At 56.6% G+C, this 19,033-nt stretch overlaps 1 protein-coding gene across 12 annotated transcripts in view; it reads right to left on the reverse strand.

Moving 5' to 3' along the window:
• Positions 1–6,960: 6,960 nt before the first annotated feature.
• The window catches only part of MEF2D (myocyte enhancer factor 2D), a 75,625-nt gene continuing 63,552 nt past the window's right edge, over positions 6,961–19,033 (reverse strand). For 10 of the 12 annotated variants that reach the window (XM_068995331.1, XM_068995321.1, XM_068995325.1 and 7 more), the window contains 5 exons: positions 15,812–16,002; positions 15,441–15,461; positions 12,144–12,273; positions 8,837–9,080; positions 6,961–7,334 (listed from right to left, as the gene is read on the reverse strand). In XM_068995331.1, coding sequence (XP_068851432.1) covers positions 7,004–7,334; positions 8,837–9,080; positions 12,144–12,273; positions 15,441–15,461; positions 15,812–16,002 — 917 coding nt within the window. In that variant the 3' untranslated portion in view covers positions 6,961–7,003. The remainder of the gene's footprint in view (positions 7,335–8,836; positions 9,081–12,143; positions 12,274–15,440; positions 15,462–15,811; positions 16,003–19,033) is intronic. The other 2 variants (XM_068995333.1, XM_068995332.1) reach the window with 1 other exon arrangement.

Below are 19,033 nucleotides of genomic sequence, written 5' to 3' on the forward strand. Positions count from 1 at the left end.
CCTTTTAAATTGCTTCTCAAAACAATAAATAAAACTCCTCGGGGGAAGTGCACGTCCTGTTTTGTTTCTACCTGTGCAGCACCCTGGGGGGAGGATGCAGAGCTGCCTGTGCCGGTACAGACGGGCTGAGCGGGGACATCCAACGAACCATCACACAGAGAAGCTGACGGGGGGCATTTTATGAATTTTTTTTTTTTTTCTTTTAGTGCATCATTTAAAGGGTCTATTCTATTTTACAAAGGTTTTTGCAGATACCCCAGAGTTTGCTAACACCTACCTGCTTAACTGAGCTACGGGGAGCCAGGGGAGCAGAGGGGATGGGGGACAACGAGGACCCGACCCAGCGGCCATGGGGGACAGGAAGCGGGAGCAGCAGCACGGCCACGATGCTCCGCACCTCTTCAGCATCCTACTCGCCTGCAAATGCTCGGAAAGAGCCCTGGGGAGGAGGGGAGTCACGGCCCAAGCTGGGCTGCTTCACCCCTCGGCCTTGCAGACGCCAGGAGCCCACGGGGGCATCCCAGCACGGTCTCAGGAGAGCGCGTTTCCCTGGGAAAGGATGTTCCTGCGGCTCTGGGGGGGTTCACGCCCGGAGAGAGTGAGGAGCTGGGCCGGTCTCTACATCTCAGCGGCCCCAGCACGGAAATCTCGCTCTGAGAACCCATCTGAAGTGAAGAAATCCCTCACTGTCCCCCAGCACAATGCTCGGGGGTCCCCTTGGCCCGTGGTGGATGCGGGGCTGGGGGGGGGGACAGCAGCCGCCCATCCCCACCCAGTGACGATCGGGCTGGGGATATTGTAAAATCCTCAATTCCCGGAAAACCATCCCAGCCTGTCAGGAGACGATCCTGGCGCAGCCTGAGTCACACCACCCTCTTCTGGCTTAAGGAAAGCACACTCCAAACAGGCATCGCTCCAGAGAACGGAGCTCGGGAGGAAGAAACTGGAAAGTAACTGGGGTTTCCACTCGCTGGGGAGAACAGGGGAGCGGGAACGACCCCGTCCACTGCTCCAAGGTCCCCGATTCCTGGCCTGAGCGCAGCTGAGATCCAGAGCATCCCTGCACACCAGGGACCTCCCTATTTGCAAGGCTCACTAGAAGACACTCCTGGGTGTCGCTGGCCCCTCCAGACCCACGGGGGACACGCCGGCGTGTTGGGAACCCTGTGGAAAAGCGGCCCTGGTACAAAGCCAATGCCAAATGGCTGCTCCTGTCCAGGAGCCTGGCAGGGTCCGGGTCTGGGACATGGAAACTTGGGGAGCAGGGAGGCCCGGGGAGGGGGTGCACGGGAAGAGCCAAGAGGGTTAAACAAGAAATCACTGTACAACTCGGCCATGTCCAAAGTCAGTATTATTACAATATACTCTGACAAAAATATAATCTCATTTCATATCAATACAACAAAAAAAACCCCAAACCAGTTTTCTGTACTGTTACCATTGCTAACAGATTGAAACTCGCTATTTACAGTTACAGTAGCCAGGTAAAATACTACAGGTGAGAGACCAGAGAGAGAAGGGGCAGAGGGACAGAAGGGAGATAAAATCACCAGGGGAAAGGGAAAAATAAAGGGGGGAAGGCCCTCTTACATCCCGAGCATGGCTTCCTGCATTGGACAAGGAAGGGTGATGGATGGAGGTAGTGAAAACGTAATACTTGGTTTATGGGTCTGGTTGGGTTTTTTTGTGGAAAAGAAAAACAGAAAAAAAGGAAAAGAGAAAAAATAGAGAGGAAAAGAAAGAAAAGTTGAAGTGAGAGGGGAAAGTGGAATAAAAGGATGAACATGGGTAAGGAAAACCAGAGCAAACCTTCGGCTGAAGCCCACTGTTAGAGACTCTCCCGCAGCCCGCGAGAGGTGGATGGGGATGAGTTTTTGCCACTTTGGAAGGTGAAAATCCCCAAAAACATCTCCAAATTGTGCCCTCAGCTGGAGGGATGGGAGGCAGGATGTGGCACCCAGGACTACACAGCTAAGGTGTGGCTGGGAAGAGGCTCCTGCCCCACCTGATGGATGCTCTCCCCAGGAGGGTGGAGGGGACCCCCAGAGCACCAAGTGCCCCTCACCCCCAGCCGAGCTCTGGGCCGGCAGCAGCAGTTCACAGCCTTTTCCCCAGAACTGGTGACAAACTTCCCGATTTGCACCTGAAGGGTTGGGGGGAATCCCCCAACCAAGCAACACAAGGGGAGAAGAAAGTGAGGGAGGTGGAATTTTCAAGGAAAAGGTGGGGCTTTTTGTAAATCTGCTTTTCCCTTGGTTTGCTGAGATTGTTCTGGGGAGGAAGAGGGAAGTGAAAAAGGGGGAAGGAAAAGAAAACACGTTCTTCCTCTTCGCCCCACTTTCCCCCGGGCCCACACGTGGCCCGTTGCCACCAGCTCTGGATTTAACACTTCCATTGCCCTCAGACCCCAACCCTGGCAGCGGCCTCAAACACGCGACAGCAACAAACCCCTTCCCCAAGGGACCCCGAGGGACTCCCTGCCACAAGCACAACCCCCGTGGAGGCACAGCGTGCCCCTCACACAACCACAGCCCACTGCTGGACTCCCCCCAGCACCAACCCCCTCATCCAAACATCCAGCACAGCCAGGCTCTCTGACACCCCCCAAAAACAACCCCCTGAGCAGGGGGTCACCCTGTCCCCTCGCTGATCACCTGATCCCAGCTGATCACCTCCACAGCCCCCGGAGCAGGCGGGACCACCCCCATCGATCCATCACCATCCTCACTGCGCCCCAGCAGCTCTTCCCAGTATTTTAGGTCCTAACTATCATTTAGGGTCCTGCTCCGTCCCCACATCTCCTCCAGGGGTGGGCAGGTGACTTCCCACCCCATCCTTGCTCCTACAGCTGCCGGCAGCAGCGTCACCTGAGCCACACCCTGTGACCTCCTTCCATCCTCCTCCTCCCCGCACCGCGCCTCGGCCACCCCGAGAACCCTCGCTCCGCCTCTGCCCCACAGCGCTGCTGCCCGGCACCACCCCACACCAGCCCCGGCCCCCGCCGCCGGCACCAACACCCCAAAAACAGCTCTGCCAAGCCCTGGGAAAGACCAGCCTTCCCGGGACGGGGGTCACAGCCCCCACAAGGCCGGCAGCTGCCAGCCCCGCAGCCCGGCCCGGCGCTGGGCACTCCGCGGGCAGGGCAGGGCAGGGCAGGGCAGGGCAGGGGGCGATGCCGCTGCCCCCACCCCGGCTTACCTGTGGCGGCCGCGGCGTCCGGTGCGGGCTGGAGGATCCACAGAGAGTTTAGAAGGTAAAGATCAGAAACAGACTTTGGTAAGTAACCACACGCTTAGAAAGGAATATATCAGTTTGGAAACATCTCAGTGCATACTTCTTATATGAAAATATACACAAATGTATTTCATTCTCCAAAAAAGGAACAATTAAAAACAAAAGCAAACTAGCCCAAACACAATATATTAGCTGTTTTTTTGTTGGTTTTTTCTTTTTTTCTTGTTGTTGTCATCCTTTAAAATCTTTAACGCTACACTTTGTTCAGGTTACACTTTTTTTGTCTTTTTTTTTTTTTTGTAAATGTTTTTTTTTTTCTTCATGCATTTTACACCTTTATAGCCTTTGAGAATAAATAAGCTCCATTTTGCTTCCACATCTCTAAAAACTGCAGCATTTTAACTATCGTCGTTTAAATCGTGCAATTTTTTTTTGCAACACCCCTTTTTAAAAAATGGAAAATATATATATATTTTAAAACTAAACCCTATACAACGCAAAAATTCCAAATTAAAAAAAAAAAAAAATTATACACAATTGTAACTGTCAACAGTACAGATGAGCACGAGAAATAAAATTAGATCAGAACATATTTATAGAAGCACAAAGGAGGGTGTTGGTTTCTTAGATTGTCATTCTTCTCGTTGTCTTTTGAAAATTAGGAGGAGTTTACCAGATACTACAGTCTGGGGGGAAATAAAGGATAATGACCTGGACAAAAAAAAAAAAAAATAGAATAGAATAATAAAATAACCCCAAGCCCCCAACAAAATAAAGACCCCGACAAACAGCCCCCAAACCCCTTCCACTGCGACGTGAAGCCAACGCCGTGTCTGACCCAGGGCATCCCCGCCTCCCCACGAGCCGTACTTGCCCGTGGCACCAGCCCAGGGATCGTCGAGTCCCGCGGCCGCGCTGCTGCAGATCCGCTCGGCCCAGCCCGGAACGGCGCCCAAGCACTGGCGCCTTCCCCGCCAGGCAGATCTAAACCTACGTAACCCAGAGCGTTTGTGTCTTGGATTTTGTGTTTTCCAGGCTCTCAGCTTCCAGGCAGAAGTGTGAACTTGGGAGTCAGGGCATGAAGTCAATGAGCAAAAATGTTTTTTTGGTTTTTTCCCCCCCCTCAGGGTTGCTCTGCACCGACGGCGTCGAGTGCCGGGGGGGTCTCTGCTGCCGCCTCCTCGCCGGGGTGTCTGGAGCAAGGCGCTCTGCTGGGCCCTCCCGCCGCACCGCTCCCAGCGGGGCAGACCCCGGCTCGTTGGGTTGAGTTTCTTTTTGCGAAGAAAAACAAAAATAAAATACAAAACGAGAGCGATGAGACGTCGTTATCCCGCCTAATTTCCAAAGCAAGGCCGTGCAAAGAGCTCAGGTGCGCGTCCGGTACGTCCGGCATCGCCAGGCCGGGGCGTCAGCATGGGCGAGGAAGACCAAGGTCCGCAGCATCTCTCCCGCTTCCCACAGGACACAGAGATGGAGGGAAGGAGATCCGCTTCTGCCGCCGATGCCGCGCCGGCATTCTGGAGGTGAGACCCGAGCGTGTCCCTGGCACACGGTGGCACCCACTGGGTTTGGCTCGGGGAGGGGAGACAGGGGGGGATTTAACTGCACAAAACCTGCCAGGGTTTCCCCACCACCACGGGGCTCCCCTTGCCTACCCAAGGCCTTTCTGGAGCATGGGAGCAGGAGAGGGAATTGCAAATCTTATCATTGAAAAAGAATAAAAGCATCATTTGGGAAAGCCTCTGTGGCAGCAATTTGGTTATTTTGAGGTTTGGAGGAGGGATTTTATCTGGCAAGTGTCTCCATGCCTTGATCCACCAGCAGGATGTTGGTGAGGAGCGGGTACCCAGAACGCTGGCACCGCTGAGCATCCACCACCCTGATCCCTCCGCCGGGTCCCACACACCAACAGCTACTAATTTTCACCCCATTTTTGAAGGATTTCCTCTCCTCCTCCAACCACTCCCTCTAGGCCGGCCCTGCTCATTTCACAATAATCATCAGCTTTTCTTGTCTTGTTTTTCCAATTAGAAACTTTGTGATAAATGCTTGGTTTGGAAAAGTTTATAAAACCCCATACATTTGCTTCTGCTCTGCCCTCTTCCCAGGACGTTTCTATGCCATCTGCCTCATTCCAAGGCTGAGCTGGCTGCTGACACCTGGCAGAGGGATCCAGGAGGGGGATAAATCCCACCGTGACTCAGCTCCTCTCCCTTTCCTCTGGCTCAGGGCAGAGCTGAACCCAAGGCAGCTCCCAGCTCCTCCACGGCCCCCCAAGGCCAGCCAGGCTCCAGCTGCCAAAGCCTGGCAAAGGTGGCATCCGGGCAGGTTTTGTGCCAGTTTGGGACTGCGAGCCCAGGGGTGAGTGGGGCTGGGGTGTCCCTGCACAGGGTGATGGGGCAGCAGGCTGGGAGGGGGATGGGGGACTGGCATCCCTGAGGAGAGCACCTGCAGGGAGAAAGCCCATCCCTAATGGCTATGCCAGCCAGGAACGGTCCCTTCTCCTCCAAATCCTCCAACCATGAGCAGGCTGATGCATTTTGGGATCAGGGCACTGACACCCATCCCTGGGAAACTGCCAGAACAAGTGGCAACATGAGGAAATTCCTTGGTTTTTCCTTTTTCCTTCCACTAAATCACTGTTCAAGGCTCAAGCAGATTTTCCACACAGCTCACCATTGCCTTTTGAGGCCTAGAAACCTTCAGGCAAAATCTCATTAGGATCATTACTTCAGTTGCATCCTTCAGTAAAAAAATCGTTTCTTCTCATTTTCCTGATTTAAAGCTTTGGCACATGTGGAAGGGGAATGCATTTTTAAAATGCTTTTACGGATGTTGGTTGCTAAAATCCACAATGTGCTCTGAAAACCAGCACTAATGCATCCCCTCTCCACACACCTGCTGTGCCAGGTGGAGGCAAAGCATTCCTGGGGAATAGGAACCCCGGTGTTCCAATGACCCTGGTCAGAAACAGTGCAGTTCCCTGCTCTGGTAGGAAGGGTGCTGTCTGCATCTACTTGTCATGCAAACGGGATTAAGCCTTAAAAGTCTGCCTCTTACTCCCCTGATGCAGCTTTCCAGGATCCAGGAGCCTCAAGCAGGCTCTGGATGTGGCTGCACTGTTTCATATCAAGGCCGGGCTCTCCGAGCCGCCCTCTGCCTCCCTTCCCAGCTGGTTTAGGAAAATTGGTGACGGAAAACCCTTTTGGAAGAAAACCTGTGCCTACCAAAGCCCTTTAAGCTTCTGGAGAGCTGGATCATGCCTGAACTGCCCCTCCCTGCACATGGACCCAGGAACACCCAGGAACGGCCAGGAAGGTGCATTTTGGGGGTGCTCTGTGCCCCGTCTCCCCCCAGAGCCCATCCTGCCGCAGGCGCTCTGCCTTAGGGATACGGTCCCACTTCCCAGGGGGTCTCGCCAGCCAGTGGGCACCAAGTGCCCGGCCCGCCCGCCCGCGGGGGAGCATCGCCAGGGGCTGCTGTTTTTGGTGAGGACACGGATATTCCATTCCAGCCCCCCATTCCCACACACCTGGCCGTTCCAGAGCCCGCGGCTGAGGAGCGCCGTATGTACTGCGTGCGTCGCCTGCTGCGCTAGAATGAATGCCTACAAAATCCTAAAGCTATTTCTCAGGCAGTTTATGATAATTTCCCCCCACCCCAGCCCATCCCCATCACCCGTTTCGCCCCTGTGCCCCCCCCGCCCCTCCCGCCCCCTCCCCGTGGCCCTGCTGGAGCCGGCGGCGCTCCCAGGGACGGCGGGGACCCGTTATGTGACCCAGGTATCCAAGCGCATGCGCTTTACGGAGGGGCTCTCCCCCTCGGGCTCGCTGGTGGGTCGCAGGAGGCCCAGGGATGAGCCGAAATCGGGGCGGGCGGGATCGTCCCGCTCACTGCTGCCTTCGTAGGAGCTGGTGTTGCTGCTGAGGCTGTCGACGGGCGAGCGGCCGGTGGGCTCGTGCCGGGGCTGGTGGGGGAAGGTGCTGAGCGGGGTGGCAGTGTTCCTCTCCCGGTTGGGCGAGACGGGCTCCGACTTGATGCTGATGTTGGGGTTGGTGTTGACAGTCAAAGTGGTGGTGTGGGACAAGTGACTCCCTTGTCTGGGCATCCAGAAGGTGAGGGGAAGAGGTTGGGAGAGGAGGAGGAGGAGGAGGAGAGCAGAAGGGGAGGAAGGGGGAGAAAAAGATAGAGGAGGAAATAATGGGAAATCTCTCATTATTATCTTTTTGGCGGCCTTTTACCCTCCAGTCCACAGAATTCAGAACCTGCACACAGTACAGATGAATGAACCCATGATTATAAACCTGGATTAGATTATTAATCTGGATTCATAATTGGAATTATGACTTCAGAATCAGAATTGTGACTCCAGAATTCATAACCTGTATAGTCACCAGGACACATCATGGCCGAGCTGGGATCAGACCCTGTGGGCAGCATCCCTCCTCCCCCAGCACCCTGTGATCCAGCCCCAATCCCACCCCCTGTCCCGCAGCAGTGACACAGAGAAGAGGGACAGGCTGTGACACCCTGTCCCATGGGTGTCCCTACAGCTCTCCCCCAGCATCCCTGTGGGCTGCAGGGACCCGGCACAGGGCTCAGCCAGGTGGTTTTGCTCAAAACTGGAAACCTCCTCAGCCTCTACCACAACACAAAATTTTGTCCAGGCTTTCCACACATCCTACAGCCCTACTGGTGCAGGAGGCCCAGGCAGCTACTGAGGAAGCTGCTGCCTGCCCTGCCTGGAAAACATGCACCAGGCAGTGAGGAAACGCACTCAACTCCTACAAAAAAACCTGGTCCATCCATCCACCCCTCCATCTATTCCTCCACCCATCCATCTATCCCACCCCTCCATCTGTCCATCTATCCTTTCAGTCCTCTATTCATCCCCCCTTCATCTCTCCATGCATTCATCTGGCACTTCATGGTGGAAATGTCAGAGTCTTTGACTCAGTGACTGGGGCTAAGTCACTGACCCTCCTCTTCAGTTCCTGCCTCTCTTTGTCCCATGGTCTCAATGTGATCACAGGCAAGTTGCTTAAATCTTTATTTTGACTAATTCTGTGTGTGGATGCTTTATTCCAGACTAAAAGCAGATCCACTTCAGAAAACCTGCTCTAAGATGCAAGTGCTTGTATTTTCTGCCCTGGAGCAAAGCAATCTATTTGCAATACTAAAAGCCACCTTCTTCCTATACCAGCAGGGCACAATTCCAGACACCGTATCCTGCAATGTCCATCCCATCTAACACTGCCTCTGGCTGGTTCTCAGCTCCCCCCATGTGAGTGCAGGGACCAATCCCACTGTGGACAGGCAGGAGGATGAGGCTCTCTGAGCATCCCCAAGTACTCTGATCTCAGCCAGGGACTCTGGGTCACTCCTACAGCAACAGGGACATCCCCAGACTTCACAAGCAGCTGCTGGGTGGGCACACAGCTCCGGTCCCCAGCATGGACCCACCAGGGCCTGACACTGGGAGTCTGGAGAAGCCAGGGAGTAGTCATGGCTGGGGCTCTGCAGGTTTGGCACCCTCAGAGGAATTCCCCATTTCCCTCTTTGCTTCTCCAACCTCGGCTGAGTGGTCCCTTGTGTCACTTACATTAAGTTTCCTAGTGACACCGGGACCAGGTGCTGCTGCTGCGGCTGCTGCTGCGGCTGCGGCGGCTGCTGCTGCTGCTGCTGCTGTTGCTGCTGCTGCTGCTGTTGTTGCTGCTGCTGCTGCTGCTGTTGCTGCTGCTGCTGCTGTTGCTGCTGCTGCCAGGCAGAGATGTTGCCAAGGGACAGCCCTCCAGGTGAGCTGAACGCCGGCAGCGAGGATAGCTCAGCGCTCGTCAGCTGATAATCTGGAAGGGAAGGAGCCCTGCAGTCACTTCAATGTCAAACCTGCCCCTGCAGTGCCCCAAGCACTGAGAGAGGATGGAGACCCACAAGAGACACGAACACACAATGCATGGAACATCGGCTCGTGCTGTGAGGGGCACAGGGATGCTGGCCAGAGGACACACCTCTTGGAATGGCCTGCCTTGGAATCACAGAACCAGTTAGGGTGGAAAAGACCTCAGAGATCCAGTCCAGCCTATGACCAAACACTGCGTCAACTAAGTGCCACAGAAGCAGACATTTAAAGGCCATCTAGTCCAACATGCAGGGACACTTTCCACTACCCCAGGTTGCTCCAAGCCCTGTCCAACCTGGCCTTGGACACTTCCAGGGATGGGGTAGCCACAGCTTTGCTGGGCAACCTGTGCCAGCACCTCACCACCCTCAGTGAAAACAATTTCCTCCTTACATCCAGTTGTCTTCCACTCTCAAGGCATGAGCTACTGGCAGGACCTCCATCCTCCACCCCCCACGACACCCACCAGTGGCCCTGCCCCCAGGCACAGCAGTGACCAGGGCAGCCCCGTGATGTAGCCATGTCTGGCTCCCCCCAGGAAGGGCCACGGGCATGTGAGACACCCCCAGAGCCACCTCCAGCTAGGTGGACAGTGCACAGACACACTTCCTCCTCTCCTGGGGCATCGAACCCTGGCAGCTGACACCCACCTGTGCCTGGGGCACCTTCACCCGTGCCCGGGACAGCCCCACCCGTACCTCAGGCATCCCCACCTGTGCCTGGGGTACCCTCACCTGTGCCTGGCGCGTACCTGGGACAGCCGCACCCATGCCTGGCACGGCCCCACGCGCGCAGTGTCCCGGGTGGCAGCAGGGGGCGCTCCCCGCCTGCCATGGGGACACGGAGCTGTCACCGTGTCCCCTCCCTACGGACACCCCACGCCCCGGTGCCCCTCCCCACTTGCAGGGCAATGCCTTTCCCATGCAGAACCTCGGGAGCATCAAAAATGCCACTGGAGCCCCTGATACCAGGTGGGAATTTCACAAAGGGTGTGAAGGTGCTGCTCCTTCAGGAGATGGTCAAACCTTGGTCAGCCATGTCAGCCCCTGACACAGACACCCATCAAACCCTCCTCGCACCGTTTCCTCCCCCTTCCTCTCCAGTTTTGGGTGTCTCATGGTTTCGGCTGTCCCCACCCCTGCAGCACACACAGAGGTGGCTGTGCCGGTGCTGAACTGCTGCCAACGCCACTGGCGGATCCCCGGCACACCCCACCCAATGTCCTGGCAGCGGGTTCCCTGCTCCACACCATCCTCCACCCCCTGCACCGGCTGTTCTGGTTTGGGAGCTCCTGACACTCACTGCTGACGGTGGCTGCCCCTGCAGCCCCCACCAGGGCTTGAGCTGGAGCTGCCCTGGATCACAGAGCTGGGAATGGTCAGGTTTGACTGAATCTGGTGGCAGAGCTAGCACAGGAAAGGGCACTTAACTCTGGCCAGAGGGCAGCTCAGCACAACTGCAGCACACACAGAGCCTGAAATCCAGATAATATCCACCCAATTAACAGGTGAGTCCTGGGAAGAACAAGTGGCAACTTTACAGGCTGGGAGTTTGCTCAGGGCATCTGCACCCCTCTGCTACCTATGCAATGATCATTTCTGCAGCATCACAGAATCACAGAATTATTTGGGTTGGAAAGGCCATCCAAGATCATCGAGTCCAGTTGTTCCCTCAGCACTGCCAAGGCCACCACTAACCCATGTTCCCAGGTGCTACATCCACACGTCTGTTAAACCCCTCCAGGCATGGTGACACCACCACTGCCCTGGACAGTCTGTTCCAAAGCCTGAACACCTTTTCCACATAGAAATTTTCTCCAGTATCCCACCTAAACCTCCCCTGGCACAACCTGGGGCCATTTCCTCTTGTCCTGCCCTTTGTTCCCTGGGAGCAGAGCCTGACCCCCACCTGGCTGCCCCCTTCTGTCAGGGAGTTCTGGAGAGTAAGAAAGTCCCTCCGAGCTTCCTTTTCTCCAGGCTGAACCCCCTCAGCTCCTTGTGCTCCAGACCCTTCGCAAATCAAGACAATTCCCATCCAATTAACAGGGCAGCTCTGGTGGAACTGCCAGGTTCAGAGTTTGCACCCTGCAGTGGTGCCCCCCACACTCACCCCCAGAGCAAACACCTCAGCACAGACACCACTGGCACTTGGGCAGGAGCACGGCTCTACCCATGGTCAGCTGTGAGAAAAAATAACTACAGAGAGCCGAAATTCAGGCCCCTCCACCCTGAGTAGCAGCACAGGGCTCAATTAAAACCTATTTTGGGTACTCTGGCTGTGCCCAGCCTGGCTGGTGAACCGCATGGTCACGCAGGGAGAGGAGCCTCATCACGCACAACCGGCATCTTCGGGGCTACACCTACTAATTAGGAGAGGGAGTTCCCAACATGCCAGTTCTGGGTTCTTCCAGACAAGCAGCTTTTTACATTTTTGCAAACTTTTCTCTGAGCCAGAGCAAGTTACACAGGCAGCCAGCAAGTCCTCAAAGTCTTGGTGGAGGTCTGACAGGTGGCAGATGAACAACCCTTCTGCCTGGGCAAGTGCGCTGTCACTGTCGCCTCGGGCTGGTTTCAATCCACCAGCCCAAATCAGATGGGCCTATGAGCAGGCTGGTTTGCATTCTTCCCAAACTTTTGGGGGCCTATGCTTGTTGTCATTAAGCCCCTATTACGACATCCCCTGAGCTCTCGAGACCCCGGGGATGGGTGTAGCTGTAATTAGCATCCACTTGCACAGTGCAATGGCTACATCAGCCCTCACAGCCCTTCTGGCTACGACAGTGAGTTCTCACCACTTATATGAGTTTCCCCTTGATTTTAAGCCTGTGGAGCCCTTGGACTCAACCAGGTCTTGCAGTGGCGAGCTCCACAAGCACCACTGCAGCTGCTTGGGGAGCACCAGGCACGTGCCTGCAGCAGCACATTTCCCTCTCGGGTTAACTGACCCATCCGAGAGCTCTGCCCTGGCCACGTCTGACCTGTGTTAGAGCTCTGCCCTGGCCATGTCTTACCTGTGTTGTACGCTGTGGGCATGGCCGAGAAGGGCAGCCCCTGTGTCAGCAAACTCGGAGTCGCCACGGAAACAACTGGTGTGGTCAGAGAGTGAGTTGCTTGAGAGACACCCAACCGCTGTGTGTTTTGCTGCAGGAGCAAACAGGGAGGGAGTTAAAGCCCAGATGGTTGGAATCAGTCGTTCTCATGGGTTGTGGCCCCCCAAAACCCCCTGGGCATGCACCGGGACTGAGCACGGAGACCGTGGGATAAGCAGGATTGATCTTCTGGCTATTCCACACTGCAAAAAAGCAAAGTACAAACCACACCAGCTACTGACACTCTGGACCTTGTGACTCTCATCTGCAGGTCACAGCCTTGAGTCCCCTTCCTGCCCGGGGCTGGGCTTCACCCACCAGGACCAGCCATGTCCCTGTGTGCATGGAGGGGGAATATCAGCAGGATGCCTCTGACAATTCCTCGCTGCTTTCCAGAGGCTGCGTGTGAGGCTTGCTGAGCTGCCAAGGAGTGACAAAGGGACCAAAGCAAACCAAGACTAGCCGAGGCAGCACAGAGCCGATGCCTCCTCCCTGCAGCTCTGGTGGCCAAAAACAAGCCCCTGCCTCAAGGGAAGCTGAGGATGCTGAGCATTGGCCTCAGGATTTTAAAGGGACTCTGGCATCCCTAAACTCGAAGTCCAGTGCTCGGCATCCTGCCGGCTCGGTGCCCTCACAAGGTTTTGGTGACTCAGGTATTAGCAGGTCCACTGTGGAAAAATTCTGCCCTTGGACCAGTGCACACCAACCTCCCCCCATGGTTTTCCAGGCAGTTACGTGGGCGGATCTATAGGTCAGATTCAGCCCTGTTTACAAGGCAGATAATCTGGGCTGTCTCTGCTGATCTGATTTAAATCAGACTCAAGAGGCTTGACTCTAATCCGAAGCACCCCAGCACACGTCACCCTGTGAAGACTGGGGCAGTGCCCAGCTTAAATCACGCCTGGCAGGAGGCTGGCTGGGACACAGGGAACAGCCTTTCTGTGCCACCGAGGGCTCCCAGGGCCCTGCAGGGCTGGGCGCAGACTGTGCAATGCTTCCCCATGGCCACGGAGACTCCTGGGACAAGGCTGGAGGCTAAAACCCTGCCCTGGCCACCTCCGGAGGGTAACAGCACCCAGCTGTGCAGGATTTGGTCACCCTGCACCCACACACTGCCCAGCCCGCAGGTCCCTCCTGTGGCCCGGGGAAGGCGATTACCAGGGCTCTAATTGCTAAAGCTGTGGGGGGCTGTAGGAGCGGGTTTTCCTGGCACGCATCCTGCTGGCAGCCACCCTTGGCCGTGCCCACTGCTGTGGGTTAAGGACAGGGCAAAAAAAGTCTTCACGGAAGGCAAGACACAGCCCTGTCCTTCTCCTGCCTGCACCAGACCCTGAGCCAGCCCAGTGGGATGCAGCCCCCACAGCCCCATCCCTTCTGCCCCTCTCTTTGGGGCTCTGCAGCTTTCCTGGGAGAGCACAGGCACAGGGACGAGCGTGGCCGTGCCACAGGGCTGGGCTGGTGAGACACCGGCTGGGCAGGGGGTACCAGCCCCAGGAACCCCCTTCACACCACAAGGTGAGTGTGGGGATGTCAGCCCCAGCTGCGCTGGGGGAAGCACCCCGATTTTCACCCCAATCCATGCAGGAGGAGGTGTGCAAGCTGCCCCCCACATCGTGCCACTCACACCCCGTGCCCACAGACAACGCTCCAGCTGCCATTCCAGTTGGTAACACACCATGCAGCATGCTCCCAGGGAATGGATCCGGTGAATGGACCCTGCTGCCCCTGGCACATTAGGAGTGTGCAGAGAAATGGGGGAACACCTCTTGGAATCCTCTAAGGGAGCAGAGCATGCTCAGAGCTGCAGGAGCAGCACCGAGGGTGGCAGGGCTGGGGCTGCGGGCAGCGGGGACGCAGCGGAGGGGCCACTGACTCATCCTGCAGCCGCCTGGAAAGAGGCGGGAGCTGCCATTTGGAGAGAGGATCTGGTGTGTAGGTTGAGCAATATGGAGGGAGCAAATCTGGGGAGAAGGTTAGCGGAGCAGGGGGGCATCTGCACCAGGCAGCAGGGATCTGCAGGGACAACACTCTGCAGTCCCCTTCCTGATCCTGCAGCGCCAAGGTCCCTGTCCCACCCTGGCCACATTTCGTCACCCTCCACCCCCCTCCTGCCACCTCAGTTGGGGAGAGGATGTTTTTCACTTCTGGCAAAAACCCAGAAGGTTAACTCAGACCAACAATTAAAACTGCAAATGCCACCCCAGTGGATTTTTACCCAACACTGCTTCAGTGTGCAGTGCCCAGGGAATGCCCCGGGCAGTGGGATCAGGAATGAGCAGATGGGGAGGTGGGGAGTGACTGCTCTCCCTCCACACATGGGGAAACTGAGGCACAGAGATGCTGGAAGGGGGCCACTAAGCAAGAAGGGTTTGGGGACACAAAGAGCAGCAGAATTCACGTCTGCCAAAGCTCTGGCCCATCCTTGCCCTGGCCAAGAGTGTCTCCTTGCAGGCTGCCAGAGGGATTGGCTTACTCCTGTGCTTTTGGAGAGCTTTTCCCTGGCTGCGTGACCTGCATCCCACAGCAGCTCTTGCCCTTCCCTTGCTGCGCTGACCTGTGGCTCATCTGCCCTGCACCAGAATAGCAACGGAGCAGAGTGAATCTTTGCCACAAACAAGGTGGCATTCACTTTGCTGGCAGGGAGAGGAAAAAAGCCATAAAAATAACACGGAAAACTGCCCCATGCACAAGGGAGGTTTAGGGAGTGCACCAGCCAGCCAGTGGATTTACACAGGCTTTAAATAATATCCTTAATATGGGAAGAGCCTGATTTACTCCCCATCTCTCATGTGCTGGCAATGGGCCAGGTCCTCCTGTGCTGTAGCTGTAGTGGCTCCAGTGAAGCCCCATGGGCAGGTCCAGGGCAGTGGCAGTGCCCAGCCCAGCTCCACAGTCCCCAAAGGGACCCTGGCTGACCTTCCCAGGGGGACCAACACAGCAATTTTGGCCTTGGTGGAGAAACAGGCGCTTTGCAGCTCATGTCAGCCCCTTCTTTTCCATAGGGATTTTCCTAAAAGCATGTTTTTCTTGGGATTTACTTTCTGCAGCAGGACTGGATATAACGCTGGTGCCCACATCCCGCCGCATTCCCAACACAGAGCAAAGGAGCCAGTGTCCACCCCCTCTGTGTGCCCCATGCCTCGCCAAGCCAGGGCAGACCAAGGGGACAAGCAGCCCACGTCCCACCACACCGCCATGCACACTCAGCAGGGAACTCACCAGAGCCAAGTGGTCCTCGGTCTGTCCGTGGGAGAACAGGGAGAGAACCGAGAGGCACCGTTAACTCAAGCACCCCATCCCCGCCGCGACCGCGCTCACTGGCACCGCACCCTCGCCTCCGTGGGGCACACACAGGTTAGAGTGGTGCCCGGCACAGGGTTTGCACCAGCCAGGGTGGTGCATGCAGGAATCCAAGCCTTCCTCCTCGGATCTCCCCTCCAGCATGGCCCCAGCCAGTTCCCACCACTACAGCACAGAACAACTGCCTGCATCTGCATCTGCTCCAGCACCGAACACCCCCGCAGCCTGTCCGCTGGCAGGGGACCCACTCCCAGCCCACCTGGAGTCCCAGCAGACCTGTGGGCACTCACCAGATGATGCATCAGCCCCTTCCCGCTCTGCGAGGTGATCACGCGCAGGTCCGGCTTGCGGCTGTTGGCGGCGAGCTGCGTGCCGTGTGAGGGCGGCGGCGGGGACTTGGCCGGGATGATCTTGCCCAGGCTGCTGCCATTGGACACGGGAAGGAGACCCGGAGAGGCTCTGGCACTCACATAGCCATTTCCTGCAGGAACACGGGTGACAGAGAGAAAGGAGGTGAAGGCATGGCGACGGCTGAATGCACGGTGAGTGCACGGTGGTGAAGGAGTGGTGATGGTGCACACATGGCAATGGTGAACGCCCAATGGTGAACACATGGCCATGGTGAATGCACAGCGGTGAACACACAGTGATGGTGCACACATGGCCATGGTGAATGCAGAGTGGTGAACACACAGTGATGGTGCACACATGGCCATGGTGAATGCAGAGTGGTGAACACACGGTGATGGTGCACACATGGCCATGGTGAATGCACAGTGGTGAACACACAGTGATGGTGCACACGTGGCCATGGTGAATGCACAGCGGTGAACACACGGTGATGGTGCACACATGGCCATGGTGAATGCACAGTGGTGAACACACAGTGATGGTGCACACGTGGCCATGGTGAATGCAGAGTGGTGAACACACAGTGATGGTGCACACATGGCCATGGTGAATGCAGAGTGGTGAACACACAGTGATGGTGCACACATGGCCATGGTGAATGCAGAGTGGTGAACACACGGTGATGGTGCACACATGGCCGTGGTGAATGCACAGTGAACACACGGTGCACACATGGCAATGGTGAATGTCCAATGGTGAACACATGGCCATGGTGAATGCACAGCTGTAGTAAACACCATGGTGAGCGGTGCCGCAGTGGCATGCTGACATTCACAGGTCCTGCCAAGCTCCATGAGTGCTCCTCCTTGTGGGAGAGCAGCACTGCATCCCCCCAGACTCCCCAAAACCCTCCTGCACCCCAGCAGGCTCACCCTGCAGGATGAAACCAGGACAGGCAGTGGGCCTGAGTCCCCAGCGCTCAGGGCAGCTCCTCAACCCTGCAGGAACTCCCCATTGTTCCTGCAGTAACACCCAGCAAATCTCAGAGCCTGATCTGCAGCCAGGCTCTTTCCGTGCTTTGGCTGGGCACCGCAGCCCTGCCAAGATGGGTAATTACTGGTACATTCGCTTTTAAGGTCTCTTTATGGTACTGGAGCAGTGAAAAGGGGCTGTGGCAGAGTGAGGCCTCAGTTCACTGCTCCCACTGCCCCTTTGAAGATCTAAGGTTCCCTCCTTCTCCTCCTCCTGCTGCCCCACTTAAGGATTTTATGTGCAAAGAGAAGGGAAAAAAAGAAGAAAGGAAAGGAAGAAAAAAAAATAAAAAGGAAAAGATTTGATGAACATCAGGAAAGGAATAAATTGGATCAGATTACTGTTCTGATGAGGGTTGGTTTTTTTTCATGAATAGGCCCCAAAGATAGAAAGGCGTTCAGCAATCACCAGGATTCAGCCCTCATATTCATTGCACGTTAGACCGGGAAAAATAGGTCGCTGATTGCATTATTAATCACATCTACCATTGCGCTGCATCTGCATTTCAGCAGGCGGCTGGTGGCACTGACGCCGCAGCCGCAGCGCGTGGGGGCCGCTGCCTCCCCAGAGCTGTCCCGGGCTGGACACAGCGGTGATGGGCTGAACCAGGCACAGGGGATGGCCACGCTCCCGGGGAGCAGGGCTGATCCCACGGATGGCACCGGGGATGGGAGGTGCTGCCCCAGAGGGTGCCTGGGAGCTGCCATCAGGGACACCCGTGGTGGCCGGGCTGCTTCAGGCTGGCAACTCTGGCATCCATGTCCCTGATGGAGGGAGGGGACCAGCTTTCCTGTCCCCAGCGAGGTGTCCTCCCAGTCCCAAATCACCGTGAGCAGCCGTGCATAAGGCGCGTGCCTGGTGCATCAGGCCCTGGCACCTCCGTGCACCAGGAGCTGCTGGAATCCTGCTCACAAGGCCCCTGGCTTTCAGATTTATTAACAACGAAGCTGCAGAAATTCCCCAGGTGATCTTGGCTACCCGCAGTGCTGGTGGCCATGGAAAAGCCAAAATAAATGTTAAACCCTTTGATATTCTCCTTCCCAAGGCAGCACTGGCACGGATGCACACAGGGCTCTCACGGTGACTCCCTGTTTGAGGACACCATGTTATCTGTGCATCACCTGGGGTGTGCATTGGGGTGGCTCCCTGTGCTGGAGAGGAGCTGGTTTGGGTTCCAGTGCTGCCACTCACCCCCAAAAATGGGTGGCCCTGGGCAATCCTGCTGCTGTCATTGCCGTGTCCACCCAGCATGGATCTGGCCACCCCTGAGAGCCAGAGAGAGAAGGGCTACACTCCCACCAGGACTTCCCAACCAAGGACACCCACCAAAAAAAGTCTGAAAGTGGAGCACTCTGGGCTGCCTTTGCACCACCCCGGTGTGAATTTGAGCGGGGACAGTCAGGGCTCAGCATCCCCCCACAGACCAGGAGGGGTGGACCGGGTGCTGCATCCTGAGGGTGGCACACGGCATGGAGCGTGGGCAGGATGCAGGGATACAGCGACATCGCTGCAGGATCCGGCCAGAGGCACCCGCAGCTGATGACTCAGAGGCAGCAGGTGATCACTCAGTGCTGCAGAGACTGCAAGGGAGGAGGAGGAGGAGGAGGAGAATGAAGAGGAGGAGGAGGAGGAGGAGGAGGAAGAGATGTACCAGGTATTTGAAAACTGCAAGCTCAGTGCCAGAGCCAGGACCAGAGCCACAGTCCCCTCCCGCAGCCAGGAGGGGAGCCCCAGGGAGGGCGGGGGTCTGGGGACAGCAGGGGTCCGGGGCTGGCCACAGCCGGGCTGTCCCTGCTCCTCAGGCCCGTTTCCTGCAGTGGCAGCAGGAACGCAGGGAATGCTCCGGTGACGTCAATGCTGACATTCACGGGCCCTGCCAAGCTCCGCACCCGCCATGGCTGCTCCGACAGCTGACATGGGGGCGGCTGCACGGAACAGGGGCCACAAAGGGGCCTGGGGGCCACGGCACCATGGCCCCTTCCCTCTGCCCTCAAGGATCAGCAAAGCTCCGTGTTGGGTGCTGGGAGAAGCCAGGGAGACGCTGCCCCACAAACCACCCTGGCAGGTTTTGCTCTGCGAAGAAATCCTTCTGGCACTGGCACGGCTGCTGCCCAGCACAGGGAAATGGC

Source organism: Aphelocoma coerulescens, chromosome 25, assembly GCF_041296385.1.
Source record: "Aphelocoma coerulescens isolate FSJ_1873_10779 chromosome 25, UR_Acoe_1.0, whole genome shotgun sequence".
NCBI lineage: Eukaryota > Metazoa > Chordata > Aves > Passeriformes > Corvidae > Aphelocoma > Aphelocoma coerulescens.